General features: G+C 44.2%; 1 protein-coding gene across 2 annotated transcripts in view; it reads right to left on the minus strand.

The window, feature by feature from the left end:
* The window catches only part of ITGB7 (integrin subunit beta 7), a 173,852-nt gene that overhangs the window by 40,802 nt on the left and 114,475 nt on the right, over positions 1-18,575 (minus strand). For both annotated transcript variants that reach the window (XM_073546181.1, XM_073546180.1), the window contains exons 4-6: positions 16,682-16,883; positions 5,311-5,481; positions 660-901 (exon numbers count right to left, since the gene is read on the minus strand). In XM_073546181.1, coding sequence (XP_073402282.1) covers positions 660-901; positions 5,311-5,481; positions 16,682-16,883 — 615 coding nt within the window. The remainder of the gene's footprint in view (positions 1-659; positions 902-5,310; positions 5,482-16,681; positions 16,884-18,575) is intronic.

The raw sequence follows: 18,575 nt of genomic DNA on the forward strand, positions 1-18,575 counted from the left end.
AAAAAAATGCAGGTAAGGTACAGCAGGATGTGAAACCCATTTACTTTTGTGACTTTCCCAAATTTAAACTGCAATGTCATGGTGTCCTCACATGAGCATGGTTGTTAGTATTAGTACAGGTTAATTAAATTAGTAATGTGGGCAAAAGTAAACAATGCCTGACCAACTCAATGCCCTACCAATGAGTGAAAGTAAACAATGCCCTTCTAATTGGATTCCTACCAATGTGTCAACGTAAACAATGCCCTACCAACTGAATTTGTTAAGTAAACAATGACCTACCATTTCAACTTCTCCTTTTTTTTTTACATAAAAATGATTTATGGTGTCAAATATGTCTTGCATTGGTGCCCTAACTCCTTGTATGGTTCGTGCTTGTGAGGTGGAAGTAAAGCTGAACTTTGGTATCCTGAAAAATGTAGCAAATAAGCAGCAAGAAAAGCAGCAAAACTTGTGTTTTGGCTGCAGGTTTTTTTTTTACTGCGAAGAGATCAGGTTTTGGTTGCACAAAAGATAGCAGCACCAAAGTAATGTGTGGATATAGCCTAACAGATTAATTCTAAAGAATTGGGTAAAAAAAAAATTGTCAGACGGTACTTAGTATCTTTTCATTATAAGAGATTCAAAATATCTGAGATCTGAATATCTTGTGTCCTTACCGTGCACACGGCCGCCTGTAGTATGGCATCAAATCCCCCCTCGGGTGTGTCCAGGTTGCCTGAGATATTCTCCGCACTGACTCGTTGTTGGAATAAGGTGAGGTTTGAGGTTAAAGACAGGACATGCCGGTAGCTGAAGGGTGGCTGACAGCGCTCTGTACGAGATGGACAAGGATTCTGCATCTGCCATTGCACCGTGTTTACAAATGGTAACACTGTCTTGTCCACAAACGAGCCGAAACCTGTACAGAGAATGCGTCAGCTATACATCCACTGCTGCAACGCGCGGGCTGCTCATTACATCATTACTGGTCAATACTAAGGCCATCATCTATAGCAGTCCTAATTATAAAGACCTATGAAGTTTTCTTGCAAAAAAAGTCACACATCCAGGTAAAGAGAAAAAAAAAAAAAAAAAAAGAAGATATTTTGGCCCTTGCACAAACTTCATATATCGCGTACGCCAGTTACACGAATTTGGCTAAAGAAAATGTTTCCAAAACCCGCAATTGAGCTTCAGTAAAATATTTGCACCATTTGGCTTTTACAAGGTCTTTGTTTCCCAGCACATACAACTTTGAGGTGATCTCTGGTCATAAATCAGCTGAGAAGAGCTCATATTAAAACAGATAAGAGTGTCAAACCCATTCTCAACACATTCTGCAGCCAGTAATAGACAGGGCAACACAGATGCGATCAAAGGGAAATAGTGCAACATTTGTAATGAAACCCAATTGAAAAAAAATATTTTTAACTCCATATACAAGCTTTTAGGTTAAAAAAACACTTTTGAAGATAATGTGCCAGTTCTCCTAATATATTTTATGCACTAATATATTTTAGTGCATACATACTGTATATTCCCATTAAAAGGAGCCTGTGAGTCCCCTGACTGTCCCCAAAATCTACTATATAGATACATAAGAATTTCTTTAATCTGATTGATGTAGATTACTAACAGTTGTGGACAGTGGGGGGACCTGACAGGCTCCCTTTAAAATAACAATTGTAAAATATTCTCTCTTGACTCTTATCAGTCTGCATTGTGGTGTTCCTTTGTCATTCCTCCTGGAAATGTATGAACAAATGGCAACTGGGACGCCCCATTGCTCTCCTTCTAGAGTAACTAAAGTCTTTTTTTTTTTAAATAATTTTGCCCAGTATGGAAAGTTATGAAACTTTGCAAAGCAATTTATTAAAGGGAATCTGTTAATAGGTTTTTGCTATGTTGTCTGAAAGCAGCATGATGTAGAGACAGAGACCCTGGTTCCAGTGCTGTCACTTATTTGTCTGTTACTGATTCCATAAAATCAGTATTTTATCAGCAGGAGATTATCAGTATAGAACTAGGTATCTTGTTCCTCCTTATCAATTGCTTTGTGTAACCTAGCTCCCAGCACTGACCGACAGCTTCTTGTCAATGTACAGTGTACTCAGAAAGCTGCCAATCAGTGGTGTGGGCGGGGTTATACAGAGCTCAGCATTTGAGCACTGCTGGATATGGAGTAGAGAAAGTAGGGATTATATCAAATTATCAAATTGACAGCATGCAGATCAGTGAGTGATACATCACTGGAATCAGGGTTTCTATCCCTATATCCTGCTGCTCTTGGATTACATATTAAAAACCTAGTGATTGATTCCCTTTAAAATATTTGTCTTCATTCCTGTAAAGAAAATCCTTGTAAGTGGCCTCAAAATCCCTGCTTTTCCCTAGTCTATTTGTCTGCCTTTAGCTGCATTGATCTCAGAGCATACTCAGTTGGAGTACAGATGATGGCAGTGAAATGGTCAGCTCAGAACCTGTGTCTCACTAACCCTTTCACTGCCATTTTCTGTACTCCAAATAAGTATGTTCTGTTATCAATGCAGCTGACGGCAGGAAAAGTGACAGGGGAAAAGCAGGGGATTTGAGAAATCTCCTAATAAGGTGCTTGCAGAGTCTCAAGCTTGCCATGCTGGACAAAATGATAAAAAATGAGAGCTACTCTTTAATGGCATGTGCCTGTTCACACTTAGGCACTGTCCAATCAGCGCTGACAGTGTAGGGACACATTACATTCATGATGGGAAAGGAAATTCCCAGTTGTTATTTTTTAATACATTTCCAGGAGGAATGTCATAGTGTCTGGCTGTAAGAACAGATACTGCCGCATTGATATGTGACGGACAGTACAAGCATGTACTACACCAGCCATGTCAGGGGCGGCAGGTTCTCTTTAAACTCTCTTCTATCAAGAAATATCAGTTAAAGCGTTTTTCCACTTATGCCATATGAAGACTTTTTCGCAGGATGACTTATATTGTCTTGAAAAATTATTGTATTATTTTTTTTGGGTGGGTAATGGAAAAAAAAAGCAATTCTTCAATTTCCTTTTCTGGGTGTCCTTTTTATGCCATGCACCAAGCGGTATAATTGACATGTTCACTTTATTCGTCTAGTCATTATTATTAGGGCAGCACGGTGGCTCAGTGGTTAGCACTGCAGCCTTGCAGCGCTGGGGTCCTGGGTTCGAATCCCACCAAGGACAACATCTGCAAGGAGTTTGTATGTTCTCCCCGTGTTTGCGTGGGTTTCCTCCCACACTCCAAAGACATACTGATAGGGAATTCAGATTGTGAGCCCCATCGGGGACAGTGATGAAAAATGTGTGAGAACTGTAAAGCGCTGCGGAATATGTTAGCGCTATATAAAGATTATTTATTATTAGGGGATACCAAATTTCTATAGTGTTTTATGCTCTGCCAATTTTACAAACACAAAAAAGGAAAAACTTTTAAAAAGAAATCAGCCGTTTTGGTGTCCCATGATCTTAGAGCCATACTGATGTTTCATTGGTGTCATTTTGGGGTAAATAATATTTTGATCACTTTTTTACTCCAGATTTTGGAAGAAGGATGAATAAACCACCCACCCCCAATTTCAGTATTGTTTTTACTTTTTGGAATTCCATTCACCTTATCGGTTTAATATTGTGCCATTTTTGCAGTAGAGGCAGAGTAACAAGAAGTTAGGGACAAATATATTTTTCTACATTTTTGTTACACTTTTAACATTTTATCTCACTTTTTTTAACTTGTCCATTAAGATAACTTTAACTTCTTTGAGCGTGATGGATCATATAATACACACCTGTATATACTACCGCATAATCACCTAGATACTGTAGTGGCTATTGAAAGCAGCATCTAAGGGGTTAAGCTGCTATGGATGCTATTGACTGTGGCATATAAGATGTTAAACTCTGCGGGTGCTAACCGAGTGTCTTCGGTGTGCTCGAATACTATGTTCGAGTCTTGGCGGCTGCATGTGTCGCGACTGTTCGACAGGGATTGCTAGACAATCCCTACATGCGTTGTGGCTGTCAACAGCTGCGAGACATGCAGCCGCGAGGACTCGGACATAGTATTCGAGCACACCGAAGACTTTCTTGACCCTGGGTCTCTTGACTGGAGCATGACAGTTTCATATATTTATATGAGTCTGTTACGCCCGGATTGTGATTTATTAAAATAAAACTTGGCACTCAACTCAAAATAACTCCTTATGGAATTTTTTATTGAAGTCTGTATAACATGAGACGTTTTCGTCACACATAGACCTTCGTCAGTCCGACTGCTTGAGAAGGAAGCAAAGAAAAAGGGTGTTGCTGTACAGCACTAAGCCTGTGGTACTGAATTAACCTTGAGACAGGATAGGTGTTACAGTAGGACCCATAGAGTTGTGATCAGGGCCGAACTGGCCATCTGGCAATTCTGGCAAATGCCAGAAGGGCCTGTCTGGTCATGGGCTGCCTTGTCTGCAACATTTTTAACAGAATCAGTGTTCTCAAGACACACATACTGTTAAGTGTTGTGACAGAACACAAAGTCGCTGACTCCGTCACTTACCCCAACAGGCCACGAGTATCACTAGAAATATTGGTCTTGTAGTAAATCTTGCTTTCCTCCATCCAGGGTAATATTAGTTATATATCCCTATCTGGTACCTGGGGATGGGGACAGCATGGGCCTGTGTGATTTCAAATGCCAGGGCTGAATTTCAGCCCCAGTCCGTACCTGGTTGTGATCAGTGGTTATCGTTCAATAAGAAAGAGGCTACCCGGTATGAGACAGTGGTGGGCAGCGGTCAGTCTCCTACTCCAATGCGGCGTCCACCATTATTGTGTACTAGTTTTTATGACTTGGACACCGTCCCCTCCACCATGTTGTGGTTTTAATTACATCCAATCACACTTTGTTCCGACCTTCCTATAAATATAGGCTTTACCAAGACATTAGCCAGAGGTAAGTGTTCACACTCGGCAGTTAGGTCAGGGACCCATCCGATCTATGAGATTACCTTGACGTTGGTGGATGGGCTCACAATTTTTGGCCAAATTTTGTGCTAAGCATCTCACATGTTTTTTCTTTTCCAAAAGCCATTATGCTATTCCCACTTCATGTATCACACACTGTTTTGCTTTAGTACTATTGAGTGCAACCATTTCCTAATTTACTATGTTAAGTGTTTTTGGTATGCACAAGTTCAGACTGGCTCTTTGTTCAGTCAGTTTTCCATTACTAAGAAGCAGACATTTTTATTTATTTTTTTCATATTAATTGCTATTTTATCTATTTGAATCTCAATGACTATACCAATGGACCATACCAATGCGTACAGACTTGGTGACCTTGTGAAGCACCTCCTGAATGTCACTTCCTAATTTTTTAACATTCTCCAAATCATCCTTCATAGAATAGGACAAGTCCATCAGGTAATAGAGATCAATAGGGTACCCCTCTGCACGCTTAAACCGGACTTGAAAGGTTCTCTTCTCTCCTGAAATTGCAACAGTAATAATAAGACACTAGCAGTCCAAATACTCTTGAGGAAAATATCATAAAAAACAAGAATTACATTTTTATGTCTGTCCATTTAAAAAAAGGAATAATTAAATATTGCACTAGGTACATTGTCCACTAGATGGCAACAGATACCCCTAGACACTTATAAAAGTTTATTGCTTTACAGCATGCAGTAAAACTAATGTTATCACTTCATTATTATAAGACAACAAGAAAACATGAAAGATTTCTAGTATTGTATGAACCAAGGCAAGCAGACTTAACAATGTCCTTAAGAAAGGGAAGATTACTGACACCTCAGAGAGTTGCATTAAGAGGCAGAGCTATTGGGAATCTCATGCTGTACAAAGAAGATTGGAACTGTATGTGTCACGGTCCATTTTTGGAGCCGTGGCAGAATGTGGATTCTTATAGAAACTTTTTTCCTTTTTCTCCCGGTGGCCACTGGGGTTTACTACAACTGTAGTTGTTTTGGTGCTGGTTTTGCCCCCGGTGGCCGCTGGGGTTACTACACGTTTGAATTAACCAACAGGTGATGACTACTCCCCCCTCCTTCCTATAAAAGGTCATCATGTGCAGTAAATCACTGTTGGTAATATTGTTCATTTTCTAACCAACCTTGGTGAAGACTGGACCTGCCTGGTGGTGAGGGGGTTCAGCTTGTCTGGAGCAGTGGAGTTGCTGCTGGATGCTGTTCAGATCCTTTCTCTGTTGCTTGGAGCTTTTGCAGCAGAGCAAAGCTAAGTTTTGGGTTTTAGTTGCTTTAACCCCGTAGTGTCTGTTTTATTTTCCTTTGTGTGTTATTGGGTGCAGTTCACTTTATTCCCTGTCTCACCTCCTGGAGAGGGGGTTGGTGGTTTAGCTCAGGGCTAAACAGGAGATAGAGACAGGTCAGGGACTTAGGCCTCACTACCTTCAAGTGTACCACCAAGTTAAGGAGAGTCAGGGTACCCCCTTAGCCTGAGGGGCAGTTCAGGGGGCCACGGTTCCTCATCATCATTTTCCCCCTTTCTGCCCGTGACATTATTACCAACCCGGTCATAGATTCTAGGGAAGTAGTCAGCTGGGATCAGTCGTGTGAGGGCTGCTGCCCAGGGGCTACTGTCTCTGCCGTCTTTCTACAACCATCCCCTTCTTCTCCAGTGGGGGCAGCAGAGGTGCTGCCAGGGAGTAGGGGCAAGTCTCTACCCTCAACACATGCTAACCCTGGGTGTCGGAGTCCTCGTAGGAGGAGGGGTCAGAGGAAATTGGTGACTTCTTCTGAGCATTGTGGGGGTGTGAGTATGATTACACAGGGGGACGCCTCTGATGTCAGTCCTTTGAAGAGTTCACCATTTTGTGGCAAACGCATGAATGGTAATAAATGTTCAGGTCCGGACCTGTGTGTGAACGAGTATGTATGGGTGGCCACCAAAAACATCCAGTGGAAGTGTGTTACTGGGGTCTGGAGTTCTCGGGTGATCGGGCCGTATCAGGTGTCGGCCATCCTCGGCCCGGAGACTTACCAGCTGGAGTTACCCCCAATTATGCCCATATACAACTCGTTCCCCAGGTCGGCGCTCTGGAGATTTGTGGTGCCTCCGGAGCACACATTGCCATTTCCATCTGCCCACATTTTCCATAAACCTGCGAGTCTGGTGGTCGCTGAGGGGAACTCTGGTGGACCTAGGCATCCGCACCGTAGGTATTTTTCGGGTGAGGTGCAGAGTTGAGGGTCCAGAGGCCCCTCATTGAAGGAGGGGTACTGTCACGGTCCATTTTTGGAGTCGTGGCAGAATGTGGATTCTTATAGGGGGTTCAGCTTGTCTAGAGCAGCGGAGTTGCTGCTGGATGCTGTTCGGATCCTTTCTCTGTTGCTTGGAGCTTTTGCAGCAGAGCAAAGCTAAGTTTTGGGTTTTAGTTGCTTTAACCCCGTGGTGTCTGTTTTATTTTCCTTTGTGTGTTATTGGGTGCAGTTCACTTTATTCCTGTCTCACCTCCTGGGTAGGGGGTTGGTGGTTTAGCTCAGGGCTAAACAGGAGATAGGGACAGGTCGGGGACTTGGGCCTCACTACCTTCAAGTGTACCCTCAAGTTAAGGAGAGTCAGGGTACCCCCTTAGCCTGAGGGGCAGTTCAGGGGGCCCTGGTTCCTCATCATCGTTTTCCCCCTTACTGCCCCGTGACAGTATGTTTATGAATTGCCTACAAGATGTGAATATTTTAAATATATAGAAACTCTGCCCAATAGATAATATGCAATAGTAAACATTAATCTCATAAGGCATAAAACATGTACATAGTTGGATTTCATAAAATGTATTTACAGTGTCATGACAAAGTCTGCGTACCCCTGGTCAAAATTACTGTTATTGTGAACAGTTGAGCAAGTTGAAGATGAAATGATCTCTAAAAGGCCTAAAGTTAAAGATGACACATTTCCTTTGTATTTTAGTCAAATAAAAATATATTTTCATCATTTACATTTTAAAAATTACAAAAATGAAAATGGGCTGATGCAAAAGTTTGGGCACTCTGCATGGTTAGAAAGTAGTAATACCCCTTTTGAAAGTATCACAGCTTGTAAACACTTTTTGTAGCCAACCAAGAGTTCTGGGTCGTCTTGCATGCGCTATTTTGGGGTCTAGCCACAGATTTTCACTGAAGTTCAGCTCAATGGACTGTGAGGACCATTGTAAAACCTTCAGCATGTGCCTTTTGAGGTAGTCTATTGTCAATTTTCACATATGTTTAGGATCATTATCCATTTGTAGACGCCATCCTCTTTTCATCTTCAGCTTTTTTTTTTTTTTTTTACAGAGGTTGTTATGTGTGCCTCAAGAATTTCTTTAAATTTTGTTGAATCCATCCTTCCCTCTATCCTTGAAATCTTCCCCTGCCATTGGCTGCAACACAACCATAAAGCATGATTGATCCACCCCCATGCTTAATGGTTGGCAAAATGTTATTTTCCTGAAATTCTGTGCCCTTCTTTCTCCACACATACGGTACTTTTGATCAGGGTCAGACTGGGGTGCCTAGGGCCCACCAGGGGAATTAACTCTAGGGGCCCACTCTACAGCTTCCATAAACATTTTTTATATAAGGACAGGGATGTTAAACATATTTGTATTATATCTCATTAGGAAAATAAATTTCTGACAGCAGAAAATGATGAGTCCGGATGTTCGTGATCTCTCGGCTTTCTCTACACCAGGCCTCTGATTTACAGCTTCTTTTTTTTGTTTAACTGAATTAGCAGCAGGGGTGGAGAAGGTCAGGAAATCATGAATATTCAGAACTCGTCATTATGTGCTGGAGCTTCCAATACAAGATTTTGGTACAACTGAGTGACCCAGCTTTCTGCTATTGGGATCAGTCACTAGTTTGTTACCCTTAGTTAGGACACCATGAAATCATTGACAGATTCCCTGTAACAGAATCCCTGGATACCACCTTTAGAGTAGCTCCACACTAGTATATAGTATAATAGTATAATACACCGCCAGTCATCCATGTAGTACAATTCACTTCCCATAGTATAGTGAACCCCATAGTTCTTCATATAGTATAATGTATTCCCCATAGTCCTCAATACAGTATAATGCAGCCCACATATAGTATAATGCAGCCCCACCATACAATATAATGTAACCCCCATAGAATATAATGCAGCCCCCCTTATAGTATAATGCAGCCACCCCTTAGAGCATAATGCAGCAACCCCACAGAACATAATGTAACCCCCATAGAATATAATGCAGCCCCTCTCATATAATGCAGCCCCTCCATAGAATATATGGCAGCCCCCTTCATAGTATTATGCAGCCCCCCATAGAACATAATGCAGTCCCTTATATAGTATAATGTAGCCCCTCCATAGAATACAAAGTAGCCCTAATCATATAGTATAATGCAGCCACAATAGAATATAATGTAGCCCCCTCAAAGTATAATGAAGCCCCCATACAATATAATCTAGCCCCCCATAGAATATAATGCAGCCTGCCCATAGAATACAATGTAGCCTCCTCATATAGTATAATGTAGCCCCTTCATAGAGTATGATGCAATCACCCCCATAGAATAAATATAATACAGCCCCCCATAGAATATTATTATTATTATTATTATTATTATTATTATTATTATTATTAATATTTATTTATATAGCACCATTGATTCCATGGTGCTGTACAAGAGAAGGGGTTACAAATTACAGATATCACTTACAGTAAACAAACTAACAATTACAGACTGATATAGAGGGGAGAGAGGACCCTGCCCTTTCTACATTCTACAGGATGGTGGGGAAGGAGACAGTAGGTTGGGGGGGTTGCAGCAGCTCCAGTGATGGTGAGGCGGTAGCTCCAGTAGTGGTGAGGGGATCATTGCAGGCTGTAGGCTTTCCTGAAAAGATGGGTTTTCAGGTTCCGTCTGAAGGATCCAAGTGTGGTTGATAGCCGGACGTGTTGGGGCAAAGAATTCCAGAGGATGGGGGCTATTCGGGAGAAGTCTTGGAGGCAGTTGGGTGAGGAGCGAATAAGTGTGGAGGAGAGAAGGAGGTCTTGGGAGGATCGGAGATTACATGAGGGAAGATATCGGGAGATTAATTCAGAGATATATGGAGGAGACAGGTTATAGATGGCCTTGTAGGTCAGTATTAGTAATTTGAACTGGATACGCTGAGGGAATGGAAGCCAGTGAAGAGATTTGCAGAGGGGAGAAGCGGAGGAGTAGCGAGGAGAGAGATGAGTTAGTCGGGCAGGAGAGTTAGGGATGGGCTGGAGAGGTCCGAGGGTGTTAGCAGGGAGGCCACAGAAAAGGATGTTGCAGTTGTCGAGACGGGAGATGATTAGGGCATGCACAAGCATTTTAGTAGAGTGAGGGTTGAGCTGGAGGCGGCAGGAAGTGGAGAGAGCTTGGATGTGTGGTTTGAAGGACAGGGCAGAGTCAAGGGTTACTCCGAGGCAGCGGACCTCCGGTACGGGGGAAAGCATGATGTCGTCAATTGTTATAGATAGGTCAGGTAAGGAGGATCTGTGAAATGGGGGAAAGATGATCAGTTCAGATTTGTCCACATTCAGTTTGAGGAAGAAGGAGGAGAAGGAGGATATGGCTGATAGACACTTTGGGATTCTGGACAGCAGAGAGGTGACGTCTGGGCCAGAGAGGTAGATCTGAGTGTCATCAGCATATAGATGGTACTGGAATTCGTGGGACTTTATGAGTTGCCCCAGGCCAAGTGTATAGATTGAGAAGAATAGGGGTCCTAGAACAGAGCCTTGGGGGACTCCAACAGAGAGAGGGTGGGATGAGGAGGTAGTGTGGGAGTGGGAGACGCTGAATGTGCGGTTGGAGAGATATGAGGAGATCCAGGATAGGGCAAGGTCTTTGATGCCAAAGGAAGAGAGGATCTGTAGTAGGAGGCAGTGGTCAACTGTGTCGAAGGCAGAGGACAGGTCTAGAAGGAGGAGTATAGAGTATTGTCCGTTCGCTTTGGCTGTAAGTAGGTAGTTAGTAATTTTGGTCAGGGCTGTCTCAGTGGAGTGATGGGGGCAGAAACCAGATTGTAGATTGTCAAAGAGCAGGTTAGATGAGAGATGGGAGGAAAGTTCAGCGTGGACGTGCTGCTCCAGGAGTTTGGAAGCGAATGGGAGCAGCGATATTGGGCGATAGCTGGACATAGCGGTTGGGTCGAGGGTTGGCTTTTTTAGGATTGGCGTGATTGTAGCATGTTTGAAAGCAGAAGGGAAGGTACCGGAAGTTAGTGATAGGTTGAAGAGGTGGGTTAAAGATGGGATAGGAATGGTGGCGAGGTTGGGGAGGAGGTGTGATGGGATGGGGTCAAGTGCACAAGTGGTGAGGTGTGATTTGGAGAGAAGATGTGCAAGCTCCCCTTCAGTGATGTTGGATAAGGAGGTTATGGGGTTTGGGCATTGGTCTGGTATACAAAGGGGTTGTGGTGGTTGAGCAATAAAGACTTGCCGTGTTTGGTCTATCTTGTTTTTGAAGTGCATGGCGAAGTCCTCAGCAGAGATAAGGGAAGTTGGAGGGGGCAGTGGTGGGCGGAGGAGGGAGTTAAAAGTATTGAACAACTGTTTGGGGTTGTGGGCTAAGGAAGATACAAGGGACGTAAAGTAGGCCTGTTTAGCAGAGGTGAGAGCTGTTTTGAATGCGAGTGTTGCTTGTTTGAGTGCAGTGAAGTCGATTTGGGAATGCGTTTTCTTCCAGCACCGTTCAGCAATTCTGGATGCTTGCCGAAGCTTTTTAGTGGTGCTATTGTGCCAGGGTTGTCTATTGATTCGTCGCACTTTGTTATACATGACAGGGGCGACTGAGTCGATGGCTGATGCAAGAGTGGCATTGTAGAAACTAGTGGCAGTGTTTGTGTCGTGGAGTGAAGATATGGAGGACAGTGGTAGGATAGAGTCAGAGAGCATGCGAGTGTCTAGATGTGCAAGGTTTCTGTGGGGGTGCACGTGTTGCTGGACATGGGTGACAGGTGAGGAGGACAGGCATGAGAAAGTGAGTAGATGGTGGTCAGATAGAGGGAGAGAGAATATAATGCAGCCCCAAATAGAATGTCATGTAGCCCCCCCATATTATATAACAGCCTCCCCCATAGAATATAATATACCCCGCCATGGTATATAACACAGCCACATAGTATATAGCACAGCCAGAAAGTATATAACACAGCCCACATAGTATATAACACAGCCCCACATGGTATATAACACAGCCCCACATGGTATATAGCACAGCACCAAATGGTATACAGCACTGCCCCATGGTATACAGCACCAAATGGTATACAGCACTGCCCCATGGTATACAGCACTGCCCTATGGTATACAGCATGGCCCCAGGGTATACAGCACCAAATGATATACAGCACTGTCCCATGATGGTACACAGCACTGCACCACGTGGTATAAATACAGCACAGTCCCATGGTATACCGCACAGCCCGAAACTCTCCCCCCACCGAGAATGGCCCCACAGTCACTGTTACATTAAAAAAAAAAACACTACTCACCTTCTCCTCATGCCCGCGCTGCTCCCAGCTGTCTCCTGTCTCCTGCTCTGCCTGGCACACAATGAGTGCGTGGCTCAATGGCGTAGCGTGGGGGGCGGTCCACCCCAGATGGCACGTGTGTGGGGGCGGCGCGGCAGCAGCAGCAATTCCTCTCTGTGGGAGAAGCGCGGAGGCACAGTGCAGTGCAGCAGCGGGCAGGGAGCGATCACAGCAGCTCCGCTGCCTGCAAGAGGGAATAGCAGGAGCGGAGCTGCAAGGGTCCGTCCTGCTTCCTGCCCGGAGGCCGCGCTTCCTGTTTGACACAGAGGAGCGCCGCTGATTGACGTCATCATTCAGCAGCCACTGCTGTGTGAGCGAGGAAACGCGGGTGATGCTGCAGACAGGTGAGAGGAGAGAGGTGGTGTCTGTGTGTATGTATGTCTGTGTGTGTATGTATATGTATGTGTGAATGTCTGTCTGTGTGTGTGTATGTGTATGTATGTGTGTGTCTGTGTGTGTGTGTATGCATGTCTGTGTATGTATGTCTGTGTGTGTGTGTGTATATGTCTGTCTGTGTGTGTATGTATGTCTGTGTGAATGTCTGTGTGTGTGTCTGTAGGTTAGCCTGGCCCTGGAGGAGATGGGGACATGAGAAGACCGTGATGGGGAGAGAAAGCCATGATGCCTGGGGTGACGGGAGAAGGCCATGAGGGGGTAATGGGAGAAGGCCATGAGGGGGTAATGGGAGAAGGCCATGATGGGGCTAATGGGAGAAGGCCATGTGGGGGTAATGGGAGAAGGCCATGTGGGGGTAATGGGAGAAGGCTATGTGGGGGTAATGGGAGAAGGCCATGATGGGGGTAATGGGAGAAGGCCTTGAGGGGGTAATGGGAGAAGGCCTTGAGGGGGTAATGGGAGAAGGCCATGTGGGGGTAATGGGAGAAGGCCATGATGGAGGTGATGCAGAGAAGGCAATGATGGGAGTGATGGGGTGATGGAGCAGGCAATGATGGGGGTGATGGAGCAGACAATGATGGGAGTGATGGGGTGATGGAGCAGGCAATGATGGGAGTGATGGGGAGAAGGCAGTGCTGGGGTGATGGAGAAGGTAATGATGGGAGTGATGGGGAGAAGACAATGATGGGGTGATGGAGCAGGCAATGATGGGAGTGATGGGGTGAAGGAGAAGGCAATGATGGGAGTGATGGGGAGAAGGCAATGGTGGGGGTGATGGGGAGAAGGCAATGATGGGGGTGATGGAGAGGGCAATGATGGGGTGGTGGGGGAAAAATAAATGATGATAGGGTGGTGGGGAGAATGCAATGATGGTGGTGGTGGAAAGGGCAATAAATGGGGGTGGTGGAGGAGGAGTAAATGATGGAGGTGGTGGAATGGGCAATGATGGGAGTGGTTGGGGAGAAAACAAAGATAGTGGTGGGGTAGAAGAAAATGATGGAGGTGGTGAAGAGGGCAATGATGGGGTGGGGGAGAGGACAATAATGGGATGCGAGGGGAGGAGGACAATGAGGGGTGTGGGGGATTGGGATGGGAGGAAGGGGGACTTATAATGGCCTTAGGAACAGGGGGAGGTGGAGGAAGACATTATCGCTTATTATGTCTAACACAGTCCCTTAGTATATAGTGTACTAACTATGTCTAACACAGTCACTTAGTATATAGTGTACTCACTATGTCTAACACAGTCCCTTAGTATATACTGTACTCACTAATTCTGTATAACACCATCCTTAGTTACATAGTTTCCTCTTTTATTATGTATAACACCATCCCTTATTACGTATCATCCTCTCTAGTTATATATGATGCCGTCCCTTATTATATAGCTTCCTCTGCTGTTATGTATAGTGCTGTCTCTTACATAGTGTATTCTTGTTAATTTTGTTATTTACATTGCCCTCTTTTATTACATAGTCCCCTCTCTTTTTAGATATAAAATGACTGCTGATCGAGGAGCCGATGACCAAACTACCAGTCCATCAGCTCCTCCATTAGAAAGGAAGCTTTCCCATGCTCCATCAGCCATCATTGCATTATACAGCCAACAAGACAGGACGGTACGTAATAAAAAACAGGGCTCTATATAATCCAATATGTAAGGGACGGTACTGTACATAACAAGAGAGGGCACTGTGTAAGGGACAGCAATATACATAATAAAGGAGACTATGTAATATATATATACCTGTATGTGTGTGGCTATATAATATCAATATCTATCTATATCTATCTATATATATATGTATATATACATAGACACACACACACACACGTAGCTTTGACGCCATAAAAGGAGGGGGGCCCGGACACATTTCTTGCACAGGGGCCCCAAGCTGTCAGTGTCCGCCCCCTGTCCGCCAAAATAATTTGTACTTTCTGTTTTTTTTCTGTCACATTATTAAAAATTATTATTAAAAAGGCCATTAGGTCTTCATCCAGCATCATCAAGCTAATACATACATACTGTATATATAGAGAACTGCAAGAAGATGAAAATCTAGAAATGTAGAAATAATAACTGCAGAGTTAGTAGCAGACTAAAAATTAGATCTTTGAGTGTAGTGTGGGCTCTTCGGATGCTTCCGAATTATCAGCGACCAAAGGGGCAGCAAATTTTTTGACCGCCCCGGGCGCCACAAACAGTTGCTACGCCACTGGCGTGGCTGTCTGTCAGAGGCAGAGCAGAGAATGATGGGAGAGGGAGCATCAGCTGACGCTCTCTCCTCCATCATTGCTGTGAACTGTAGCGGCGTCTATGACGCCGCTACAGTTCAATGCGTCGGCGGGGGGAGTCACTGCATGCGACCCCAGCTGTTATCCTGCTACCTGCTCTCCACTGTATGGGCATCCCAGCTGTCAAGCTGCGTGCGCGCACCCTTGCGCTTTTAAAGGGCCCGCGACTTCTTTTTTTTTTTTAAATAAATTTTCTCCCTTCTCCTGCTCTTCTGCAGGAGCCCACTGGGGTTTTCCCAAGAACCCTGACAGGCCAGACCGGCCCTGCTTTTGATCATTGTGGCCAAATAATTCTATTTTAACCTCAGGATTTGTTTCCAAAATGCATCAGGCTTGTTTAGATGTTCTTTTGCATACTTCTGATGCTGAATTTTCATGATGGGAATGCAGGAGAGGTTTTCTTCTGATGACTTTTCCATGTATGCCATATTTGTGTCTGAGTCTCTGAATTATAAGCTAGAATAATGTACCACAACTCCAGAGTATATTAAATCTTTCTGAAGGTCTTTTGCAGTCACGCGGAGGTTCTAATTTGCCTCTCTAAGCAATCATACGAGTAGCTCTCCCTGATATTTTGCTTGGTCTTCCAGAGCTTTTCTTGACCTCCATTGTTCCTAATAACTGCCATTTCTTAATTATATTTTAAACTGAGGAGAGGGAAACGTAAAATGTTTTGCTATCTTATTATAGTATTCTGCTCTGTGGGCCTCCACCATTTTAATTTTCAGCTGCTTAAAAGAATCCATGGCTGATGTTTTTTGGCACAAGGCTACAGGAGGTTTTATAAATCTGAGAAATTTACATCACCTGGCCTTTCCTAATCATGGTAGTGAACAAATCATAACCTCTACAGGTTAATTAAGGTCTGAAACCTCGGTTATCTGAGCACACAAATCTCCAATTTTGCTTTGGCCCATTTTCCTTTTTGTATTTTTTAAAATGTAAAATGACAATATTTTTTTGCCTAAAATATAAAGGTACTGTATCATCTTTAACCATAGGCCTTTTAGAAATAATTTCATCTTCAATTTGCTTAACTGTTCACAAAAACAGTAATTTTTGACCAGGGGTGTACAAACTTTTACATGCGACTGTACATAAAATATATTTTTCTTGGAAACAGATATTCTTCACAAAGCGGGTGTAGAAATCCCCTGTACATTATAGAATAATTGTCTTTTATATTCCATTTATTCCAGTGGTGGAGAAGGAGATAAAAGGGCCTCGAACTGCATGAACAGTATATGGGCCTCTCTTTGTGTAAGTGACAAAAGTTACTTACTTCTTTGTAGTTGAAAATGGATGCCCTCACCTTTTGGGCCCATGTGCAGCTGCACAGATTGCACCAATGGTATGTATGCCCCTGATCTATTCATATATAATCAATGCATAGCCAGCAAGAAATGCATATAATGATCATCTCACCAAGTCGCAGTTTGACAGAGACCTTCTGTGGAGCTAGTTGTGTGACAGTGTCTTCATCAGCGTTGTCACTCAAGGGCTCGTCCTTAAGAAACTGAACAAGCCCTTTGGGTTCTATCACGTGTTCTTCATCACATCCACGCTGAAGGAGCTCTAGACGGGTAGCACATCGAGAACCTTCGGACTCGCCTCCTTCTGTGAAATACTGCAAAATCAACAAAACATTATTAAAGTGAATCTGTCATCAGGATATTGCTAAGGAAGCTACAGGAATTGTCACAAGGGTGCTTTTACACTGATTAAAATGATACCTGGGTCGAAGAAATCCATCTCGTGGTTGTTTAATCTTTGTTTGCAGTTTTGAGTTAATAAGATTCTCGTGCTTTGGGGCGGGACTGTGGGAGGGGCTGTGGGTGGGTCTTTTTTGGTGCTTTGGTTCATTGTCATCCTAGTGCGCTTAAATAGCAGGTCACTGAACCTTCAGTGCCCTACCTCCTATTTCAATTACTGCGCCTGCACAGTTAATATTGTGGTTTTTACAAAAAGAAAATGTAGCTACAGCAAAATGGCGCTGGCGGAAGTGCCTGCCCAGTAGCATCTATCTCTTGATGACAAATGCCACCTCTATTTTTGTAGGAGGCAATCTTTTTTTTGCTGTAACAAAATGGCACTGGTGGCAGCGCTTGCGCAGTAGCATCTATTGGCAAGTGATGCTTTCAATCTGCGAAAGTGCTGCCAGCTAGAATCCTCTTCCAGTCCTCCCTGACAACATCACGGAGCTGATGGATGTTAGAGACCCTGCACTCCTCCACCTTTCGTTTGAGGCTGCCCCACAGGGTTTAGGTCTGGGACATGTTTGGCCAGTCCAGTACCTTTACCCTCAATTTCTTTAGCAAGGCAGTGGTCATATTGGAAGTGTTTGGGGTCGTTTGAATACTGCCCTGTGGCCCAGTTTCCAAAGGGAGTGAATCATGCTCTGCTTCAGTATGTAACAGTACATGTTGGCATTCATGGTTCCCTCAATGACCTGTAGCTTCCCACCACCGCTGGATGCAGTCATGCAGCCCTAAACCAGGAAATTCCCACCACCATGCTTGATTGTAGACAAGACACACTTGTCTTTGTACTTATCCCCTTGTTGCTGCCACACACACTTGACCCCATCTGAACCAAATAAGTTTATTATGGTCTCATCAGACCACAGGACATGGTTCCAAATAATCCATGTCCTTAGGCTGCTTGCATTCAGCAAAGTGTTTGAGTACATCATCTTTATAAGAGGCTTCCGTCCGGAATGACAGCCTTGCAGACCAATGTGATGCAGCGTGCGGCACATGGTCTGAGCACTGACAGGAGGACCCCAGATAACAGAAAAGATAGGCTATTAGAATTAGATAAGCCCTATAAAGGAGTGGTTCTGCAGGTGATGACCACATACCATTTATCTGTTCTCATCCTTTTTGGCTGTTGTTTTGGTCACTTTTGAATTCTCCATTCACCCCTAGAGGTACTGTACAGTAGCATGAGGCGGTGTCTACAACTCACAGAGGTTGCTCAGGTACTGCACCTCATCCAAGATGGCACATCAATGCGAGCTCTGGCAAGAAGGGAAGTTGGGTCTGTCAGCACAGTGTTCAGAGCATGGAGCAGATATCAGGAGACAGGCCAGTACACCAGGAGACATGGAGGGGGCCATAGGAGGGCAACAACCAAGCAGCAGGACCGCTACCGCCTTCTTTATGCAAGGAAGAACAGGAGGAACAGTGCCAGAGACCTGCAAAATGACCTTCATCAGGCCACTAACATTCATATGTCTGCTGAAACTATCAGAATCAGACTCCATGAGGGTGGTATGAGGGCCCGACGTCCACAAGTGGGTGTTGTGCTTGCAGCTCAA

This window comes from Dendrobates tinctorius, unplaced genomic scaffold (assembly GCF_039654945.1).
Source record: "Dendrobates tinctorius isolate UK_male_01 unplaced genomic scaffold, ASM3965494v1 ptg000145l, whole genome shotgun sequence".
Classification (NCBI taxonomy): Eukaryota; Metazoa; Chordata; class Amphibia; order Anura; family Dendrobatidae; genus Dendrobates; species Dendrobates tinctorius.